General features: G+C 33.8%; 1 protein-coding gene and 1 pseudogene across 3 annotated transcripts in view; one reads left to right on the top strand and one right to left on the bottom strand.

Moving 5' to 3' along the window:
• TECRL (trans-2,3-enoyl-CoA reductase like) overlaps nucleotides 1-15,831 on the bottom strand; it is a 122,576-nt gene that overhangs the window by 46,372 nt on the left and 60,373 nt on the right. For all 3 annotated transcript variants that reach the window (XM_045056287.1, XM_045056288.1, XR_006597037.1), the window contains exons 5-7: nucleotides 6,537-6,652; nucleotides 2,481-2,586; nucleotides 1,098-1,170 (exon numbers count right to left, since the gene is read on the bottom strand). In XM_045056287.1, the coding sequence (XP_044912222.1) occupies nucleotides 1,098-1,170; nucleotides 2,481-2,586; nucleotides 6,537-6,652 (295 nt within the window). The remainder of the gene's footprint in view (nucleotides 1-1,097; nucleotides 1,171-2,480; nucleotides 2,587-6,536; nucleotides 6,653-15,831) is intronic.
• LOC102901991 lies at nucleotides 6,721-14,797 on the top strand (annotated as a pseudogene).

Genomic DNA, 15,831 nt, shown 5'->3' with positions numbered 1-15,831 from the left:
AATTAAAGTTTTGAACATTGCAATGATATACTCTTAGCAAGCTCGACTAGATTTCTTGATCTTAACAAAGACTCTGTCTTGGTACTTCAAGTATATATTAAGACAGTTTAACTGATTTTGTAAAATCTAAAATGAAGCTTGAATACTCTATTCATTTCTATTTATTTCAAACTTTAACAACACCAGAAATAGATCACAAAAAATAATTATCAATTAAATTTGAAACCTCAGCCCTTTCTCACTAGAACCCCGTGTGTGCCTTGTGAGCTGCAGTAAAAGCTGAGGAGAGAAAAGTCCAGAGTAAATAAAAGAAATGGAATTCTTTGTTCGGTACAGCTATTTCCCTCCAGTTTTAGGAACTGAGAATTTAGGTTTGGTCCATTGTGCTTTCCACCAAATTGCTTCAGCTGAGTCAATGGCCAGGATATTTTATAAAGTTATAAATAGAAAATAGTATGTTAAAGAAACAAATTGCTTCTTACTGAATTATATTTAATATTTTAACTACATATTTATATTAATTGTTTATTTTTTAAATCCTGATAGTTGATTTCATGTGATTGTGCGATGATACAGAATTTTTCTTTTTAATCTTCACCCTTTCATTTTTACTATCTGTCACTTTGGAGATTTACAACCAACTCATATATTTGTTAGAGTTCCTATGGAAAGAAAATAAACCAATGTCAAAATGGTCTTTAAGTATACATAAAAATTTAATGGAGCATTATACAGAAGCAACTTAAAATTGACATTTTTTTCATTATTTGCTTATTTTTTTTAACGTTTATTTTTATTTTGGAGACAGAGAGAGACAGAGAATGAACGGGGGAGGGGCAGAGAGAGAGGGAGACACAGAATCGGAAGCAGGCTCCAGGCTCTGAGCCATCAGCCCAGAGCCTGACGCGGGGCTCGAACTCACGGACCGCGAGATCGTGACCTGGCTGAAGTCGGACGCTTAACCGACTGCGCCACCCAGGCGCTCCTATTTGCTTATTTTTTAAGTGTACCATGTTTCATAGCTTCAGTGTAGTTTAGAAGAGAGTCTTGATGTTGGCAATTTAGTATGGATTTAATTAGAAAGAAATCATACATACATGGTGGTGTATACTGTGGGTGATTAATATAGTAGGCAATCCAAGAAGTAAATCCCCAATAAAAGGCACAGCCCTGCAAATAAAACATAATAAAAGTTAGGGAATATATATATATATATATATATATATATATATATATATAATCTATCATATCATTTGAAATCATCCCATATATTTATATGCCAAACTGCAGCTTTTTTTAATATGAAAAATGGTATAAATGTTCTAAGCCAGATAAATGAAACACTTCCTCACCCAATGAAGTAGCATTTTACAAGTAACTATTTGATACCACTAAGGAAATGCATTACTTTGCTCAATCCTTATAAATATAAATGGGAATTTAGGATATAAGACAAATGTAACAATATATTTTAAAAATATCTTTCAAGAGTGGTATTGTCATATCAAGTAATATATATGAATGAAAGCATAAAATAATAATGTATTACATAAAATATATTAATATTCATTTTCCATCAGTAAATGAATAAAATAATGAGTTATTTAATCATTAGTAAAACCTGTCTTGATAGAATATAAAGGGAAATGTCCTAGTTTTAAAAGTCCTAGGCTATAATACTGATCTTGTACTGATATGATAAATCTTAATGTCTTCTGCAGAATAGAAGCAGCTAGTCTAAATGAGTTTTGAGGTTTCTAAGAGTTTTAGGGTTTATTGTTTTAATACAACGACAACAATAGAATAGCTTGTTGAAATTTTTACAAAACAGGTATTCGCCAAAAAAAAAAAAACAAAACCCAGGAAATCTTCAATAAGGAAATACTTCCTATTGAAAGTCAATATTAAATTGGAATTAGTACTGGAAAATTGAATTGCAGTATGTTATATCAAGTACATTTCCACTTTAATATTTCACAAAACTTCCCATTTTCTTGACAGCTCTTTGATGGGATGGTTATTAACTCCTGCATTCACCATTTTTGGAAGAGCAAAGACACTGTCATCACACTGACAACTGTCATCAATACAGAATGTAGTTTCATCATTTCAAATATAGGTCACACAGACCTATATTTACACAAAGGTTCATATATGACATCCCTCCTCTTCAAGTGGCACTTAAAGAGTCTGAATTCAGTGCTAAGTACTTCCAAAATCAAATGTGCCTGAGCATATGTGGCCTGTAACATAAAGGACATGGCAAATCTTTTATGTAGGGTCATTGGTTGAGGGCAGCTCCAGTGAAAAAGGTCATGGAGGAAGTGGCATTTCAGGAGCAGAGGTTTATGATGTGCTGATACAGTTGAACGGAAGAATCTAAGCATAAGGGAAATAAAGATGATTGCATTATTTTATGGATGACCCAATACACAAAATTTCTCAATAGTAATTAAAATGACAAAACATATCAATCCCACCTTTATCAAATTTTTCAAAGGTGTATGTCCTGCAGAAACTTTATGGACAAATAAGGTTTCCAAAAGATAGCGGATATAGTGTATACAATGACAGAAGCAAGCCACACTAGAAAGAAGATAAAAAATGAACATTAAATTCACTTCCAAAGGTCTGGCTTGCCTTCTGTATAAGACGTTTTATTATTTATTTTTATTTAGTTTGCTACAATATTTATTAGGAAATGTTTCTACCAATCAAACACTAATGTTTATTTCAATATTGTTATGCTAGAAAATTTCTAAATTTATTTCACAATAAAAGTACTATTACAACACTCTCTATAAGTTTACTTCTGATGACACTCAAAATATTTTATAATACCAGTCGTAAGCTATATGCTCACACCTACCCCAAGAATACATAAAACTATAGATGGACTCATATCAAAATGCCTCAAGAATGAAGCAGAAAATGTACACTTTTGTTTTGTTTTAGTATGGTTGACATACAATGTTATATTAATTTCAGGTGTACAACATGGTGATTTACCAAGTTTATGCATTATGCTCTGCTCTCCACAAATATAGCTGTCATCTATCATCATACAATGCTATTACAATATCATTGACTATATTCTTTATACTGTGCCTATTACTCCTGTGACATGTTTATTCTGTAACTGGAAGCCTGTGTCTCCCTCTCTACTTAACCCATTTTGCCCCCCCCCCCCGCTTTCTCCCCTTCCCCTCTGCCACTTGCTACTACATGGATAGACCTAGGCTATTATGCTAAGTGAAATAAGTCAGATTGGGAAAAACAAATACCACATGATTTCACTCTGTGGAATCTTAAAAAAAAATAAATTAAAACAAAAACACAACAAAACAAATGAATAAACAAACACACAAAAAGCAGAATCAGACCTGTAAATACAGAGAACAAACTAATGGGTTTCAGAGGGGAAAATTTACAAGTTTTAAAAATATCCAAAACCTACTTAGACTTCATTTGACATTTATAATATTCAGAATAACTTTTTCATTGTTTGGTTTTCCTTCAACAAGAACCTCACATTGAAAAAGTTTGAACTTCATTTTTTATGGAGTCAGGACAGCTTTTTTGTTTTGTTTAGTTGGTTTTATGTTTGGTTTTTGCCTACCTAACAAATTGTAATGTCTTGTTTATCTCTTTGAGTATTTGTTTTGTTGCTGTTGTTCTAAGTTAACATCTCTCTTGCCATTTATAAAACTATTATTTTTTTAAAATTTTTTTTAACGTTTATTTATTTTTGAGACAGAGAGAGACAGAGTATGAACGGGGGAGGGTCAGAGAGAGGGAGACACAGAATCTGAAACAGGGTCCAGGCTCTGAGCTGTCAGCACAGAGCCCGACGCGGGGCTTGAACTCACTGACCGTGAGATCATGACCTGAGCTGAAGTCGGCCGCTTAACCGACTGAGCCACCCAGGCACCCCTAAAACTATTATTTTAAAAGTAAATGTCAGATGTGATTTACAGAAATATATATTCTTGCTTATGCTTAAAATATATTTCCATTAAAATCTGTACTGCATTTGTTAAAATCATAAATTTCAAAAACTGACTTCTATTCAAGATAATCAATATGGATCAAGATTTGCATACTTAAGCCAATAAAGTTTGAACATAAAGATCATGTCATTTACTCTATGTAAAATCAAACATTGAGTCTCCCCCGGGAGTTTATTTTAACAAAATGAATTAATGATTTCTGGTTAATGATATCAGTGACTTTAGGGAAAACAAACACAAATCAACCTGGCTAAATCCCAGGGAATTTATTATTATTCATTAATTCATAAAAATATAAGTTTGCATCTATCAGGAGAGGGGCATGTTCTATGTGCGTATATCTATGAATAACAGACGAATTCTGTGAGAAGTGAGAAAACAAGTGTGGATATCTGGGGGCAGAACTTTCTAGACAGTAAGAAAAACAAAAGTGAAGTTCTAATTTAGGAAAATGTCTTACGAGCTTAAAGGATTGATGAGGGAATCAGTATCTTTCCTACCTTGCTGGTTCTTTGTTAGGAGTATTTCTATAAATCCTTGAGTGAGAAAATTTTCCATTTTATAAGAAAGCATAAAGTGAGGTTATGCCCAGCTATGTAGCAGATCAGTAAATAAGAAATTTTAGTTCAAGCCATGGTTAAATTAGTTCACTTACTTTTCTGCTCCTACAAAGCACCAAATTTCTTTGTACCACAAAGAATTTCCACATGAAGATTTGCTAGTTAAAATCTGACTCATCCTTCCAGAAAACAAAGAAAATGGTTGATATGCCACTTTCTTAGAAAAGCCAGCTCAGAACTCCCATCCAAGTTAGGTTCTTCTCTTTTATAATCTAAAAGTGCCCAATGTAAAATAAATATGTTTGTAATTGGTTCATCCTTCTAATCATTCAAAACACTTTTACTGAGTACTTCTTGTAAACCAGGTCATGTTAAACAGTGAAGCTAAACTGAACATGAAAGTAGATCCATCATAGAACTTTGTAGAGGGAAAGATACAGACAAGTGATTATGTGAAGATATAATTTTAAAGTAATAAATTGCATAAAGGAAGAACATTTCAGTAGCATGCTTGTCATACAAAGAATAGGAATGCCACCCAGAGTAACTTTTGAACTTTTTGAACTTTTTTTGAAGTTTAAATAAGAAAGAAGAAATAAGTAATTGGGATGGGAGAAGAGGGATAGCATGTGTAAATGTCCTTGTGAGAAAGGGAACATGGTAGGTATCAGGACAAGAAAGACCAGTGTGGCTGTGGCACAGAAATTAAGGGTAAGGGAAAGCTTGATTTGAGATGAGAAAGTCAGAAGTGAAATCACTCTCTATCTTCTAGTATTCCTATGACCTAAATTTTGCTTATTTTTTTTAAGTCGATTTATTTTGAGACAGAGAGAGAGGAAGGGAGAGAGAGAGAAAGGGAGAACATGTGTGAGTTGGGCAAGAACAGAGAGAGGGAGAGAAAGGGTCCCAAGCAGGCTTCACGCTGTCAGAGCAAAGTCCCAGGTGGTGCTCGATCTCACAAACTGTGAGATCATGACCTGAACCGAAATTACGAGTCAGATGCTCAAATGACCGAGCCACCCAGGCTCCCCTGAATTTAGGCTTTCCTTAAATTTTGTTCCTTATTTCACTTAGAGTTTAGTCATTAAATCAGGTTCTTTTTTTTTCTTAACAAATTGCTAACACTACATCTCAGTTTAGCATCTTGAATAATTATTCTTTCTCTTTAATTTGGTAGTAAGCTGAGAGAAATACAGAGACAGAGACAGAGAGACAGAGAGACAAAGATTATTTTCACAGTATGTTATATATTCTGCTTTGATAACTGCCCTCATCCTTTTGTGTACCTTATTTTTACTTTTCACTTTAAAGTAAAATTTAATTTTGGATTTTGACCAACTAAAGGTAACTTATAAAACTTTTTTGGGGGGAGTGCCTGGGTGGCTTAGTTAAGTGTCCGACTTGGCTCAGGTCATGATCTCACAGTCCGTGGGTTTGAGCCCCCGTGTTGGGCTCTGTGCTGACAGCTCATGGCCTGGAGCCTGCTTCAGATTGTGTCTCCCCCTCTGTCTGCCCCTCCCCCACTCGGGTTCTGTCTTTCTCTCAAAATAATAAACGAATATTAAAAAAAAAGTAAACCTATTTTTTCCTATTTAAGTGTCATTGTTTCTTTCCTACAAATTTTGCCCATATTTCAGAGAAGTATGTATTTTATTATATTTTATTTACTATTACATCTTCAGCCCTATATATGACCTCTCAACTTTATAATCTTAACCTTTTTGTGATATTTTTAAATTTCCAGATTTCTCCTACTGTGATCATTATGAACTTATATTACCTCCACTTTAAGGTATATTTAATAGTTCTTTGTATATAAATTTGCAAGTTGGTGTGTATACATTATTTAAAGTTACTTAAAATATATTTCTATAACTGTCATCCTCTTTGAGCTTATAAACAACCTTAATATCTGTGTGCTAGTTTTATCTCTTCCTAACCTATAGATATGATACGTATTACTTACTGTACCACTGGGTGGCGCAATCTTCTAGAGCTCTCTTTCATGTCATATATGTATGGGATCCTCAAATAAAAGAGGAGATATATCAGCAAAGGTCCTGTGTATTCAGCCAAAAATACCTGAAAGAAGGTGATATAAATAAAAAATAATAGAATGTTATTAAGATTTCCATGTAAACATAATAAGCATGTCCACCGGCAGCCTACTGAATGAACTGGTAAATTGGATAGGTAGCATTATTATTTAAAATGTATTAGACTGTGTGCTAACAAAATTAACAAGAAGTCTTCCTTGGAAGAACTAGTCAAGACTTAAGGAAAGAACAATTATCAATGGTGAATTTAAAATAAAAATATTGGGGCACCTGGGTGGCTCCATCGGTTAAGCGTCCGACTTCGGCTCAGGTCATGATCTCACAGTTCGTGAGTTCGAGCCCCGCATTGGGCTCTGTGCTGACAGCTCAGAGCCTGGAGCCCGCTTCAGATTCTATGTCTCCCTCTCTCACTGCCCCTCTCCTGCTCACACTCTGTCTCTCTCTCTCTTTCTCTCAAAAATAAATAAACATTAAAAAAATAATAAAAAAATAAAAATGTTGAATTTAATGTAATGATTTCTTCACAAAGGAGTTTTTAACTAATCAAACCATTATAAACCTATTTCTTTGTGTCTCCTCAGTCCCATATACATTCCATCTTTTATGTAAACTGTCTCTGTCGCTGAATGGAATCGGCTACAGTATCTATCTTTTTTTTTTTTTATCTTTATATGGCTGTGTCATCTTGAATTCAATTGATTTGACACTGATTCAAATAGAAATAATTTAGTTCTCTCTTTTGGAAATTTTAGACCTTGATTCTAATGAGTCTAAGTAGGTAGTTAAAAGGATTGCCTTCTGAATTCTGAAACTGAGAGTCAACCATATATGTGGAGAGAGATATCTGATCTATAAAGAAATAATCATAAGATTTGGAAAGATAAGTGGAAACAAGGCTGTTTGATTGCATGAAGTTTCACCAGCTGACTATTTTTCTGATAGTTTTCTAAATCTTATAACTGTCCATTATTTGGTTTTGTTTTGATGCTAAAACAAGATTAAAGTCACTCTGGAATTTCAGAGAGAAAAAGGAAAATAATTTACCTCTGAGTGTTCAAAGAGAAAGGACACAAACATGACAATGATAAATTCAACTGCCATTACTGCTTTGCTTTGTCTTTGCCAATTTTCATCATTTTCTAAGAAAGAAAACGTAAAGCTGCACATGTTTTACTCAAATATACAGGTGTGCACATTGATTAAAAATTATGTTGTTATCTCTTGTGAGAATTTTATGTAACTGCATCTTTATAATATGATATATATTCATAATTATATATAGAACTATATATGTATATATATATATACACACATGTATAAATATTTATATATGTAGGTTTGCTTAGATTTTTTTTTCATTTAACAGTATTTATCATCTCATTAGCCAAAAAAGACTTTTATATGACGGTAACATGCAACATCTGACAAATTCAGTATCAAGCAAACCCTTTACTGATGGACTATATTAATTTATGGCATACAACATGCCTGATTATTCAAATGTAAAGAAAAAAATGTTTACCACTTTTGAATGTCTGATAATAGAGTCTGGTTAATATTCCAGAATAATTAGAATAATTGTTCTATTAAAACAAAATATTCAAAATATTTATTTCAATGCCATCTGATCTAGTCAGGTCAATTTTGAGCAAGTCTTCCAGTAATATATCAGTAATGAAAAATGTTATGAACAATAGTTAACCTTGATCATATGTCACTCTTTATTAAGTTAATAAAAATGCTATCACAAATATGAAGTTTCTTTGAATCAGGAAATTAAACTACAGTTTTATCTCCATCATACCCTAAAAATAAATCAGGAGAATCTGCTAGCTTACAGTAATATGTTCTAGGACGCCCAGGATTTTATCACAAATATTGTGCACCTGAAACATGGGGGTTAAAATAGTACCAAAGTATGAAGGCTGTACCCTGACCTGAAAGCATTAGAGAATGATAAGAATAATTTTTGGACAATGCATTTTAAAAAAAAAAGTCTATTTGGGTGCAAGTAGAAAAAAAAAGAAGAGAGGTGTTTTATTAAACCTAGAAAGTAATAAAAAAAGTAGTTTCAGAATAAAGAGCCAGATAGAGAAAAATAATAATTAGACACACTTCTGAAAAAGGATTTTTTCTTCTCCTACTAAACAAGACCAATTCAAAACCAAAGCCAAAGAAACAAATAATTGTGCTGCTTATAAGGCCGAGCAAATCAGATGAATTTACAAAGACTAGGAAGTCCACTATAAACCAAAATTTAGTGGAAATTATATATTCAAAATAAGCAGATATCTTTTTTTTTACTTTGAAGACACACACACGCACGCGCGCGCGCACACACACACACACACACACACACTACTTTTAAATTCCAACTTGTTTCCAATATCATTTTCTTGCTTTTGCTTTATAGAATGTTCATTCACTGTATTGTACTGTATGACTCAAAATGTAAAATTCAATGATACTAGGAAAGCTAGGTAATTGAGATTTGTTTTTGGAACTTATGTGGAATATTCAACTTGGGATATGTCTAAATTGAAAAAGGAGGAAGACAATAAGCTGTTTTAGAAATATAAATTGAAACACACAGCTGCAATTGTTGCAAATTGATTAGAATCTTTGTGCTTAGATTATGCTTAATGCATTTCATTCTCTCTTGAAAAAAAAAACTTTTTAGTCCTATTATGATTAGGATACTGTGGACTTCATATCTTTTTTTAAAATTTCAGTTGAGGGGCACCTGGGTGGCTCAGTCGGTTAAGCAGCCAACTTCGGCTCAGGTCATGATCTTGCTGTCCGGAAGTTCGAGGCCCGCGTCGGGCTCTGTGCTGACAGCTTAGAGCCTGGAGCCTGTTTCGGATTCTGTGTCTTCCTCTCTCTGACCCTCCCTTGTTCATGCTCTGTCTCTCTCTGTCTCACAAATAAATAAACTTAAAAAAAAATTCAGTTGACAGTTGAAAACAAAATAAATTGCACATTTCATAGTTGTTGAAAATTACTGACAAAATAGTGTTGACCTTAACCTTCTAATGATGGGAGAGCTATTAAAATTATGAGAGCATTTCCCAATAGTAATATCACTTTTTACTGAATGAGAAGTATTGAAGCTAATATAATACTTAAAGAAGTTTTTCTCTTAATTTAACCATTATATGAATAATATGTAATGGAGAGTTTTTTTCTAAGTTATTCAAATAAACACTGTAATGAGATCAGCAAGATAAGTTGATCAAAATATTTTTCAGTGTTCAAAGAGCTACTGAGTCATTGAAGAATTAGAAAGCCAAGATATTTTAATCAGGACTCTGGAATAGTGATTGAATCTAGGATGTGAGGATATGTCTTTTTGTTTTGTTTTGTTTTTAAATGTTTATTTTTGAGAGAAAGAGAGAGAGGGAGGGGCAGAGAGGGGGAGACAGAGAATCTGAAGCAGGCTCCAGCCTCTGAGCTGGCAGCACAGAGCCCTATGAGGGGTTTGAACCCATGAACCATGAGATCACGACCTGAGCCGAAGTCAGCCACTTAACCGACTGAAGCATCCAGGAGCCCTTAGGATATGAAGTCTGATAGCACCCTGGAAAGAAGACTAAATTTTTTGAGGGTGCCGGAGAATGGAAGGACAAAAATTGTTGGTTAGCATTTTTCAAAGACAGAGAGATAGCCTTATAAAATCTCCAGGTTTTGGGTTGAGACCTAGAAGAGTTACACCCAGGAACAATGATGAAGCAGGAGTAGATCTGTCTTTATAGGTGCTAGAACTCAGCCTGAGATCATTTCAATCATCAATTGGATTAAGATGACCTAGACCAAATAACGTCATTAGTCCTTCTGCAGGAAAATAAGTCACTTTGAAAAGAAGTTAATATCATTCTATGCCTCAAGTTATCTTTAGAAGTTTTTCATACACATTTTTCTGCACTAGGTCAGAAATGTAAGGGTGTAACAGGAGTAAAGACATGTAATCAGGGGCGCCTGGCTGGCTCAGTCAGTTAAGCATCTGATTTCAGCTCAGGTCATGATCTCACGGTCCGGGAGTTTGAGCCCCGCGTTGGGCTCTGGGCTGATGGCTCGGAGCCTGGAGCCTGCTTCCGATTCTGCGTCTCCCTCTCTCTCTGCCCCTCCCCCGTTCATGCTCTGTCTCTCTCTGTCTCAAAAATAAATAAACGTTAAAAAAATTTAATAAAAAAAAGACATGTAATCAAATCCAAAGAAACAGCAGATTTGAAACAGATAAACTGAATATCCACATAACAGAATTATCAGACACATACATTTAAAAAATGATCTTTGTATGTTCAAAGAAATAAAAACCAAAGTTGAGAATTTTAGCAGATAGTTGAAACCTCTGAGGAGAAAAATATGGAAATGGGTGTGTGTCCCAGGAGAATACAAAGAGAATAATGGAAAACCAACTGTTAAAGAGATTATGATAATTTTCAAATGACATATTTATACAAAACAGAAGACTCAGGTTACACTCTAAACCCAAAGCGGGATAAACAGAAACAATCACAACCGTATCATTTTCCGACAGTGATAATCAAACAAAAGACAAATTTCATATGAGCCAGAGAAAAGGCACATTAATTTCAGAAGACTGTAGTGGACTTTTAGAAACAAGGGAGTCAAATATCAAAATAATGAAATTTTGTGAAATGAAGACAAATACAACTGCCAATATGGAATTATTTTTTCCCGTAAAAAGTATTTTCCAGAATAAATGTTAAATGAATATATTTAGAATGAATATGACAGAACTAGAGTAAATTACTAAAGATATTCTTCAGGAAGAATGATAATGATCACAGTTATAAGAGCAGCATTAGAGGTACTCACTAAATTACGGTGAAACTGATAAATCTAAATAAATATTGGCCATATAAAATTATAGTAGTTGGGGTGTGCTTGGGTGGCTCAGTTGGTTAAGTGTCCAACTTTGGCTAAAGTCATGAACTCATGGTTTGGGAGTTCAAGCCTCCTGTTAGGCCCTATGCTGACAGCTAAGAACCTGGAGCCTGCTTCCGATTCTGTATCTCCCTCTCTCTCTGCTCCTCACCCCTTAGCACTCTGTTTCTCTCTCTCTGTCTCTCAAAAATAAATAAATATTAAAAATTTAAAAAATATTTATAGTTGTGGATTTTTACTTAAAAGTACCTAGAAAATTAAAATATATCACAACAATAGAAGATGAGTCAGGAAGAGCTCAAATATCATAAAGTCATTCAATTATCTATGAAATATCTTCACATCAGCAAACCTAAATTCAACAATGTATATGAGTGTTCAATATCTTAAAGATATACATTATAATCTCTTGGGTAACCAGTAGAGTTAGTAAAAAAGAAACCAAAATAACAGCGAGGCTAATAGACAATAAAGTATGACAATTAATTCCAAATGGAGCAAGGAAGATAAAAACAAAACAAAAGGATTGTAGAACACATGAAGCAAATTGAAAGAAAATATTAAGTTTGGTGATAAAATTCAATATCCTTTATAATAAAAATAGACTATGATTAAAATGTAAAACATTAAACTATTATACCACTAGAAGAAAACATAGAAGAAAGCTCCCAGACCTAGGGCAAGACAAAGGGTTCTTTCCTATGACAGCAAAGACAAGATCTTTAAATCATTGACAACTTAAACTGCATTAAAATTGAAAACATTTTGCAAAGAAAAAGAAAATCTCATTAAGGGACTGAAAAGACAAACTAAAAACTGAAAATATTTGCAAAACACTTAGCAAAGGACTTTATCTAGAATATAAAAGATAATTTTGAAACTCAAAAGTTTGTGCTAAATAAATGAAAACTTATGTTTATACACATACCTACACAAAGATAGATAACAGCTTTATTTGTAAGAGCAAAAATATTGAAAGCACCCAAATGTCCATCAGTGGGTGAATAGATAAACAAACTACTACATTCATACAACCAAATACTACTCAAAATAAAAAGAACTGAGTATTGATATATGCAACAGATAGAATGGATCCCAAAGGCACTATACTTAGAGAAAATTAAACATCAATCTAACAAAAGAACCTGTTTAATTCTGTTTATAGCATTTGACACATGACAAAAATATAGAAATGAAAAACAGGTCAGTAGTTGCTCCAGGTTAGGGAAAAGAGTGTGTAAACATAGAGGGATAATATGAGACAGTTCCTTGTGGCAATGGAACAATTCTGTATCTGATTGTGGTTTTAGATACTTGAATCTTTAGTTAGTTAATCGGATCTATATAATGAGGATTATTATATTAATCTTTTATCCTAAGTCTTTCAATAAGTTCAATGAGGCAAATATTTTCTCAATAATCTGTGACAGCACACTCTTACTTGATGAAAAATATTATTAAAATCTTAATTTTGACCTTGTAAAGAGACTGTTTCTAAAAAAAACCAAAAAACAAAAACAAAACCCAACCCTATGATAATGCCTTTATTATAGGAGCACATTTTAATGTTTTATAAATGTATAAGAATGTTAGGTGCAGTAAAATATTGCTTTTATTGTATAATTTACTTGCTATAAAGTGGGTGTGATTGCAATGTAATGTGTATATTTTTAGCATTTAATAGGACTGACTCATTTGGAGCAAAAGATTATGTGAACCATAGGGTTGATTTAAAAATATTCATCCTATTTCCAGAGTTCTCTTTGTCACCTAAATGACTTTCCTCTCAAATAAGCTATAATTTTCTAGTACAATTGTCCTAGAATTCCACCTTAGCACTTTCTCTGCTCAGTGCTTATCCAAATGATGCAGCTGGAATTTTTAATGAACTCACCATTAATGCCACTCGGCTTGACACAACTTCTGTAGACAGAATTCCCTTTTCATCATAAATGTGGACAAAGACTATGAATATTTTAACCTTTGAAGATCAGAATCTGCTTGTCTAAAATCTCCTTTAGTAAAGGTCTGTTGATAACACATTTAAGTATTAAACCCTTTGCTTACATAATGCATGCATTAATAGGTTCTTTTATAAATATTATACTTCACAAGGATTCAGAATATTCTAAACAGTGTTTTTGTACAACAAATTAGTACTCAAAACTGAATCAACAAACTTTGAAAACTAAAGCAACTATTTAACCAATAACACTAAAATATAAATAATGATCTAAATTTAGGAATAATATATATTAAAGGAGAGATTGCTAGAAAAGCAAAAGATGTGACAATATTGTAAGTAATAAATGCAAACTTGAATTTCTCTCTTTGAGGATTAATAATAATGAATAAATTGTTCTGTTTTTGGAATAATTTTGAAAATTGAATGAGCACTGCCGTCCAGATGGAGGAGAACTTGGTGAATTCAGAACCACAAGTGTCAACATTGGTTCAATTAGTACTGCAGATGGTTCCACGTTAGTGAAGCTGGGAAATACTACACTGATTTGTGGAATTAAGGCAGAATTTGCAGCACCACCAACAGATGCCCCTGATAAAGGATATGTTGTTCCTAATGCGGATCTACCACATCTGTGTTCCTCGAGATTGCGGTCGGGACCTCCTGGGCAAGAGGCCCAAGTGGCTAGCCAGTTCATTGCAGATGTCATTGAAACACAGATAATTCAGAAAGAGGACTTATGCATTTCTCCAGGAAAGCTTTCTTGGGTTCTGTAATGTGATATCATTTGCCTTGACTATGATGGGAACATCTTGGATGCCTGTACATTTGCTTTGTTAGCAGCTTTAAAAAAGTGTACAGCTACCAGAAGTTACTATAAATGAAGAAACTGCCTTAGCAGAAGTTAATTTAAAGAAGAAAAGTTATGTGAATATTAGAACTCATCCAGTTGCAACTTCTTTTGCTGTATTTGATGACACTGTGCTCATAGTTGACCCTACTGGAGAGAAGGAACATCTGGCAACTAGAACCTTAACAGTAGTAATGGATGAGGAAGGAAAAAACTATGTTGTCTTCACAAACCAGGTGGAAGTGGACTGAATGGAGCTAAACTTCCAGACTGTATGAGCCGAGTGTTAGCAGACACAAAGAGGTAAAAAAGCTAATGGATGAAGTAATTAAGACTATGAAACCCAAATAAACAACCACCACATTTTGAAAACAGATTTCTAAAAACTGTATTTGTTACACTGTGCACAAACCTTTTATACTAAATAAATATCAAACTACATTCTTCTGGAAAAAAAAAAGAATGTTTAACTCTAAAGGGAAAACTTAAAGCACTGCCGATGATAATGTTGAATGTTGATTGTTGTTGATGGTAAAAAGGAAAGCTATCTTAATATAGAAAATATTAAAAATGCAGTCACATCACAAATATGGAATAGAGTGTAATCAGAAAACCTTTAAAATTCTAAAAAATATAAAATAATTGAATAGAAAAATAGAATGATTGTACTATTCTTTGTATATCAGTATCAAAATTATTTATCAAATTAACTCTTTTACTGCCTCTATCACTAAATATCCCCTAGTATTTCCTCTTACTACTGAAGCTATTCCATCTATCTATTCCACTACTCATCAATAGTTCAATGCTTGTGAACTAGTGCTAAAGTATGTTCTCTGTTTCTTAGTCCTACATGTCTTTAAAATGTTTTTTTAGGGGCACCTGGGTGGCTCATTTGGCTAAGTGTCTGACTTTGGCTGGGGTCATGATCTCGCTGTTTGCAAGTTTGAGCCCAGAGTCAGGCACTGTGCTGACAGCTTACTCAGAGCCTGGAGCCTGCTCCAGATTCTGTCTTCCTTTCTCTCTGCCCTTCCCCCACTCATACTCTGTCTCTCTCTGTCTCTCAAAAAATAAACAATTAAAAAACATTTTTTAAATTTTTTTAATTTTTTTTTATTTTTTATTTTTGAGAGACAGAGACAGAGTGTGTGGAGAGGGGAGGGTCAGAGAGAGAGGGAGACACAGAATCTGAAGCAGGCTCGAGGCTCTGAGCTGTCAGCACAGAGCCTGATGTGGGACTGGAACCCACGAGTGTAAAATCATGACCTGAGCCGAACAAAGTCATATGCTCAACTGACTGAGCCAACCAGGCACTCCAGTCCTACGTGTCTTTTAATGTAGTTTTCATTCTTATAATGCCATTGGATTCAGCTGCCACCACTTTGAAAGCTCCTCCTTCAAGGAGAACCAAAAGTATGCCACAATCTCCTAACTCAAAGATGTCTCATTACTTCATTCTGATTTTCCAAAATGTCTTCCCCTT

The sequence above is a fragment of the Felis catus genome, chromosome B1, assembly GCF_018350175.1.
Source record: "Felis catus isolate Fca126 chromosome B1, F.catus_Fca126_mat1.0, whole genome shotgun sequence".
Lineage (NCBI taxonomy): Eukaryota > Metazoa > Chordata > Mammalia > Carnivora > Felidae > Felis > Felis catus.
The sequence above is the reverse complement of the archived record's forward strand: the minus strand, read 5'-3'. Positions and strand labels throughout refer to the sequence as shown.